Raw genomic sequence first — 6790 nt, forward strand, 5'->3', positions numbered from 1 at the left:
TTGGGATTACAGACACCCACCACCACACCTGGCTAATTTTTGTATTTTTAGTAGAAAAGGGGTTCACCTTGCTGGCCAGGCTGGCCTCAAGTGATCTGCCCGCTTCAGCCTCCCAAAGTGTTGGGATTACAGGCGTGAGCCACCACACCTGGCCTTTTTTTGTTTGTTTGGTTGGTTTTTTAGAGACATGATCTCGATATAATGGTCAGGGTGGTCTCAAACTCCTGGCCTCAAGTAATCCACCGGGATTACAGGCATGAGACACCATGCCCAGCCAAAGAAGGCATCTTAATCCCTGTTTCTTCCATCCCTACAGCTCCCCATCTCACCTGGCCATATTCCTATCTGAAGTGTTATCACATAGTTATTATCTGTTGTCTGCTTCCCACAGAAGAATGTGAGCTCCAGGAGGGCAGGGAATTGTCTTGGTCAGCACTGCCTGGCTACTTCCAACAGGTGCACATGGCAGCCGGAAACACCATCAATATCAACACATTCCTAAAACTCCTGAACTCCTGCAGGTGTTGGGCTACACATGACTTGTATAAAACCCGATTCCAATTCTTTACACTGGCAACTAGATGGACATTGAACCCTCAGCCTGAGTGGTTTCATTTTCGTGTGATTCAGTTTCTTTTTTTCTTTTTTTTTAAGATGGAGTCTCACTCTGTCGCCCAGGTTGGAGTGCAGTGGCAAGATCTTGGCTCACTGCAACCTCTGCCTCCCAAGTTCAAGCAATTCTCCTGCCTCAGCCTCCCGAGTAGCTGGGACTACAGGTGCGTGCCACCACACCTGGCTAATTTTTGTATTTTTAGTAGAGACGGGGTTTCGCCATGTTGGTCAGGCTGGTCTCGAACTCCTGACCTCAGGTGATCCACCTGCCTTGGCTTCCCAAAGTGCTGGAATTACAGGCGTGAGGCACCGCACCCGGCCTCAGTCTCATTTTCATAAAATATTTCGGTTTTATTGAACTACTTTGGACTTTAAATTTTTATAGTTGTTCATCTTAAATTTACATTTTGCCTTTTATTGTATTTTTTAGAGATGGAGTTGTTCTATCACCCAGGCTTGAGTGCAGTGGCGGGATCATAGCTCACTGCAGCCTTGAATTCCTGGGCTCAAGGGATCCTCCTACCTCAGCCTCCTGAGTAGCTGGGACCGCAGGCACACAACCATGCCCAGCTAACTTTTTTCTTTTTGGAGAGGCGGGGATCTCACTTTGTTGCTGAGGCTGGTCTCAAACTCCTGGCCTCCAGAGATCCTCCCATCTCAGCCTCCCAAAGCACTGGGGTTACAGGCATGAGCCACTGCACCCAGACAGTTAGGCTTCTTATGCACTGGATATTAAAGTGGTATCTCATTTTGCATTGTCTTGGTTACCACTGCGAGGGAGCAGTTCTTCACACGCTCAACTGTGTTCTCTTCCAAGAAATCCCTGTCCATGTCTTTTACACTTTCTATTGGGTTATGTGTCTTTTTCTATTTCTTATTCTCTATATATTTTGGGTATTAACTACTTGTTGGTTAAAGGTGTTGCAAATATGTCCTTTGCACTGTGGCTTGTCTTCTACTTTCTTCGTGGCATTTTTGATTAACAGAAACTTAATTATTTTTTCTTTTTTTGAGATGGGGTCTCCCTCTGTCACCCAGGCTGGAGTGCGGGAGCTCAGTCTCAGCTCATTTGCAGCCTCGATCCCCAGGCTCAAGCAAGCCTCCCACCTTGGCCTCCTGAGTAACTGGGACTACAGGCGCACTTCACCATGCCCAGCTAATTGTTTGTATTTTTTGTAGAGATGGGGTTTCACCATGTTGCCCAAGCTGGTCTTGAACTCCCGGACTCAGGTGCTCTTCCCACCTCGGCCTCCCAAAATGTTGGGATTACAGGCATAAGCCACCTTGCCCAGGCTGAAACTTAATTTTTAATGTAGTCAAGTTCATCAATCTTTTTTTTATGATTTGTACTTTATGTGCCTTCAGAAACCTTACCCCAAAGTTCAAAAGTTATTCTTTTATAGATTCTCAAAGTTTTCAACTTTTTTATTTATTTCATGTTTACATCTTTCATCCCTCTAAAAGTGTCTTTTCTGCATGGTGTGAGGTAGGGTTCCTGTTCCACTGTTGTCATCTGAATAATTAATTGTCTCAGTACCATTTATCCAATAGACCATCCTTGCCTAGGTTTATCAGCAACACCATCTTTGGTAAAAATAAAATGCCTTTTAAAAAGTTGATATGGGATCTTGCTATGTTGCCCAGAGTGTTCTCAATCTCCTGGCCTCAAGTGATCCTCCTGCCTTGGCCTCAGGTGTAGCTGGGATTACAGGCACGTGCTACCACACACAGCTTAAAACGCCTTTACATGCATAAATCTATTTCAGCCTCTTTATTCTGCTCCACTGGTCAATCTGCCTAACCATGCACCAACACCATACTGTCTTAATTCTTACAGCTTTATGATATGAATGTTTCTTGATGTACAAAAACCATTCCAGGTGACCAGGTGGTTACTTACATCAAAGACTCTAGGTTAGAACCTAGGGGTTAGCTGGCCCTACCATCCACTGAGAAACAGAGACTCCAAGAAGGAGAGCATTTTTTACAATGTCACACAGCATTTAATTTGGAATACCCATCTCTCACCACAGAAGATACCAATCTGGTAGACACAATCTACATGTGGTTATTGAGTACTTGGAATTGACTAGTCCAAATTCAGACGGGCTGTAAGTATAAAATGCATATTAGATGAAGACTTGTGGTGGAAAATAATGTAAAATATCTCATGAATAATTTGTTCATATTCATTGCATATTGATATAATAATGCTTTGGATATAAAGAGTTAACTAAAATATATTCTAAAAATTATAATAATTTCACCTGTTTATTTTTACCTTCTTATAACAAGATGGAATATTAGGCACACATTAAACTGAGTGTCTACTAGAAAATTTAAAGCTGACCGGGCATGGTGGCTGACTCCTGTAGTCCCAGCACTTTGGGAGGCCAAGGTGGGTGGATCATTTGAGGTCAGGAGTTCGAGACCAGCCTGGCCAATATGGTGAAACCCTACCTCTACTAAAAATACAAAAATTAGCCAGGTGTGGTTGCGGGCATCTGTAGTTCCAGCTACTTGGGAGGCTGAGGCAGGAGAATCGCTTAAACCTGGGAGGTGGAGGTTGCAGTGAGCAGAGATTGTGCCTTCGCACTCCAGCCTGGGTGACAGAGTGAGACTCCATCTCAAAACTAAATAAAATAAAGCCACATCTGTGGCTTGTATATTACTCACGGACAGCCCTGGATTATACCATTAAATTCATTCAATCAGCTGGGTGCAGTGGCTCATGCCTGTAATCCCAACACTTCAGGAGGCTGAGGCAGGAGGATCACTTGAACCTAGGAGTTCAAGACCAGCCTGGGCAACATAGTGAGACCCCATCTTTACAAATACTTTTTTTAAAATTAGCCAGCCATGGTGGTGCACACCTGTAGTCCCAGCTACTCAGGAGGCTGAGACAGGAGAATCATGTTTGCCTAAGAGTTTGAGCCTGCAGTGAGCTATGATCACACCACTGCATTCCAGCCTGGGCAATAGAGTAGATCCTATCTTTAAAAAAAAAATCACTTAATCAAGCAGCCTTTATTACAGACTTAATTTGTGGACTGTACAGTTGTAAAGACTGCACGATGAGGAAGGGAACAGAAATAGAACTAATCCATGCGATCCATTTCCTCCCTGGACCCATCACCCATAGAAGCTGCATTGGCCCAAGCATGAAAGACTGGCCCGCACTCCAGTTCCAGATCCCTATTCCAATTCCACAGCAGCCAGCGCAAGTGTCCAAATCTTGAGACCATTTAGACCAGCTCTCCTGACTTTACAAATCAACCCACTGGGGTCAAGAGAGGTTGAGACATCTACCAAGGTCACACAGCAGGTGTGGGACAGGCCCGGGCTGGTTGCTGAGACTTCAGAGCTCCTTCCCTTCGTGTCCACGTCGGCAGCCTTCAACCCAGGGTTTCTCCCTTTCCCGTGAACAGTCCACCAACTTATGTCTCACAAAATCCCCTGGAGCCAGCCTTTACAAGCCCAAGTGCCCACTTTGGGAGGCCGAGGTGAGAGGATCACTTGAGCCCAGGAGTTCAAGACCAGCTTGGGCAACATGGCAAGACCCCGCCTCTACTAAAAATACAAAAGTTAGCCAGGCGTGATGGCGGGCACCTGTAGTCTCAGTTACTCGGAAGGCTGAGGCAGGTGAATCACTTGAACCTGGGAGGCGGAGGTTGCAGTGAGCTGAGATCACACCACTGCACTCCAGAGTGGGCAACAGAGTGAGACTCCGTCTCAAAAAATATATATATATACAAAAATTATCTGGGTATGGTGGTGGTCCACACCTGGAATCCCAGCTACTCTGGAGGCTGAGGCAGGGGGATCACTCAAGCCCAGGAATTTGAGGCTGTAGTGAACCATGATTGTGCCACTGCACTCCAGCCTTAGTCTGGGTGACAGAGCGAGACCCTGTCTCAAAGAGAAAAAACAAAGGCCGGGGGCGGTGGGTCACGCCTGTAATCCCAGCACTTTGGGAGGCCGAGGCGGGCAGATCACGAGGTCAGGAGATTGAGACCATCCTGGCCAACATGGTGAAACCCCATCTCTACTAAAAATACAAAAAATTAGCCGGGCATGGTGGCAGGTGCCTGTAGTCCTAGCTACTCGGGAGGCTGAGGCAGGAGAATTGCTTGAAACCAGGAGGCGGAGGTTGCAGTGGGCCAAGATCACGCCATTGCACTCCAGCCTTGGCAACAAGCGCAAGACTCCATCTCAAAAAAAAAAAAAGTCCAGTCCAGTCCCACAATCTAGCCAAAAGCAAATCCGCAGGAACTCATCCTCAAGTCCTCCCCAAGTGCATCGCATCTCCGGGTGGGATTCCCCAAGTTTAGGAAAGATAGACTCATCACGTCCCCCGGGGGAAACAGAGGGTGAGACTGAGGGGGAAGGAAGGGCTCCGTCCTGTCTGCCAGCCTTCCCTACCCTGGACACCATCCTAGCCCTGAGCTTCTGTTGTCAAGCTGTGCTCAATCTGACCAGAACTTGCAGAGACTTCAGGGGCACCAGGGGACTCTTAACAACCAGTTGCAAGTAACAAGCCACACTGATGTGAGTAGGAAAAATACTGCCAAGCCATCTCCCACTCACCACCCACTGGAGCCTCAGCACACACCAGGCCCCTCTGTTCACGAAGGCAGGGGACCCCAGGTGGCAGAGGGGGAAAGGTGACCTGGAGGATGGCCTGGTGCCCCCCCCAAAGAGGCCCCCGGGGACTGCTCCCACCAGAAGGGTCTGTGCTCCCTGAAGACCACTGGGGACCGAGGAGCAACTTTAGGAGGGGATTTTTCATGCCAGCTTCCAGGCAAGCACACCTCCCAACAAAATCTTAAAGATATGTAAAAGGAGAAACCCCCTCCCCACGCCCACCTTCTTCACTGGAATTCCAAGCAACAGGAGCCTAACTTCTACTCAGATATCACAGTGTCTGTTAATCACCATTTTACAAAAGAGACCGGGGTTCTGAGGGGACCACGGAGTTCACACTATGAAAAGACCAGGATGTACAGGTGCACCCCCCGCCCACCCCGAGCCTCAGTTTCTCCATCTGAAAAGAGCACTTACTCTTTCCTCCGACTTGCTGGAAGGGTGGACGGAGGTGGTACCAACGCCTTTTACCACGAACAAGAGTGCCCAAGAGAGACCGAGCTTAAGAGAGACCGAGCGTAACTGCCCGAGCGTAACTGCCCTGGGCTCCAGGCACTGTGCAAAGTGCTTTGCAAGGACCAGCTCGCTTAATCCTCACGGCGACCCAGGACACGGGGACTCGCATAACCCCCGTTTTGTAAACGTGGAAATGAGGTTCAGAGAAGTGAAGCGACTTGCCCAATGGCAGCCAGCGAGGAGGCGCGGGCGCCCCGGTTACTCCATCCCAGCGAGAAGACGAGGCTGCCTGGGTCCTGGTTTTCTCGGGCGGGGGTCAGGGGTCCGCCAATCCCCTCTAGCGCTCTGGGCGGCGGGACCCGAGAACCAAGGTGGCCCCCGCGGTCCCAGCCGCCGCGCGCCCCTCCCTCCCTCCCCGCGGACCCCCGCGGCTGCCGCTCACCTCGCGTATTTCGTCTTCTGGAAATCCAGCAGCCGGGGGGCGAACATCGCGGCGCTTCCATGGGAATCCGGCCCCGGGCTCAGAGCGCGGGCAGCTGGCAGAGCCTGAGGGGCGCGGCAGCGGCAGCAGCAGGTTGGAGGGCGCGCGGCGGGGGCCAAGGGGACCTGGTCGGCGCCCGGAGCCGGAGCCGGAGCCCGAGCCCGAGCCCGAGCCGGAGCTGGAGGCGCCCGGAGCCGCCGACGCCAAATCCCGAGCAGATGGTGGCGGGGGCGGGGCGGGCGGGGGCGCGGGGGGGCTCCGGGGCTCGCGCTGCCAATGGCCTAAGCCCGGCCCCCTCCCTCCCGCGACCCCGCAGCCTCCGCTGGGGTGGAGGAGGGTCGTGGGGAGATGGGGGTGGGAGAGGTGGGGGTGAGGAAGTGGGCGTAAGGAGTGGGGGCGGGACGGGGGGGGGTCCTGGCTGCGCGCGCGAGCCACCCATCGCCCAGGCCTGGGGCGGCCCTGGCCCCGGCCCCTTTCCCTCGTGCCCTCGCTGGAAGCCGGGAGGTGGGGGGTTGGTGGTGGGGTGGGGAGCGGGAAGTGGTAGTAGGGGGAGTGGGAAGGATTGGGAAGGGGGGGCGCCGGGGGAGTGGAATGCAA

General features: G+C 51.3%; 1 protein-coding gene across 1 annotated transcript in view; it reads right to left on the minus strand.

The window, feature by feature from the left end:
- Positions 1–6410, minus strand: part of MMD2 (monocyte to macrophage differentiation associated 2) — a 52815-nt gene extending 46405 nt beyond the window's left edge. Inside the window, exon 1 of the mRNA XM_002817660.4 lies at positions 6155–6410. Coding sequence (XP_002817706.2) covers positions 6155–6201 — 47 coding nt within the window. The 5' untranslated portion in view covers positions 6202–6410. The remainder of the gene's footprint in view (positions 1–6154) is intronic.
- Between the last annotated feature and the right edge of the window lie 380 nt (positions 6411–6790).

The sequence above is a fragment of the Pongo abelii genome, chromosome 6 (assembly GCF_028885655.2).
Source record: "Pongo abelii isolate AG06213 chromosome 6, NHGRI_mPonAbe1-v2.0_pri, whole genome shotgun sequence".
Taxonomy (NCBI): Eukaryota; Metazoa; Chordata; class Mammalia; order Primates; family Hominidae; genus Pongo; species Pongo abelii.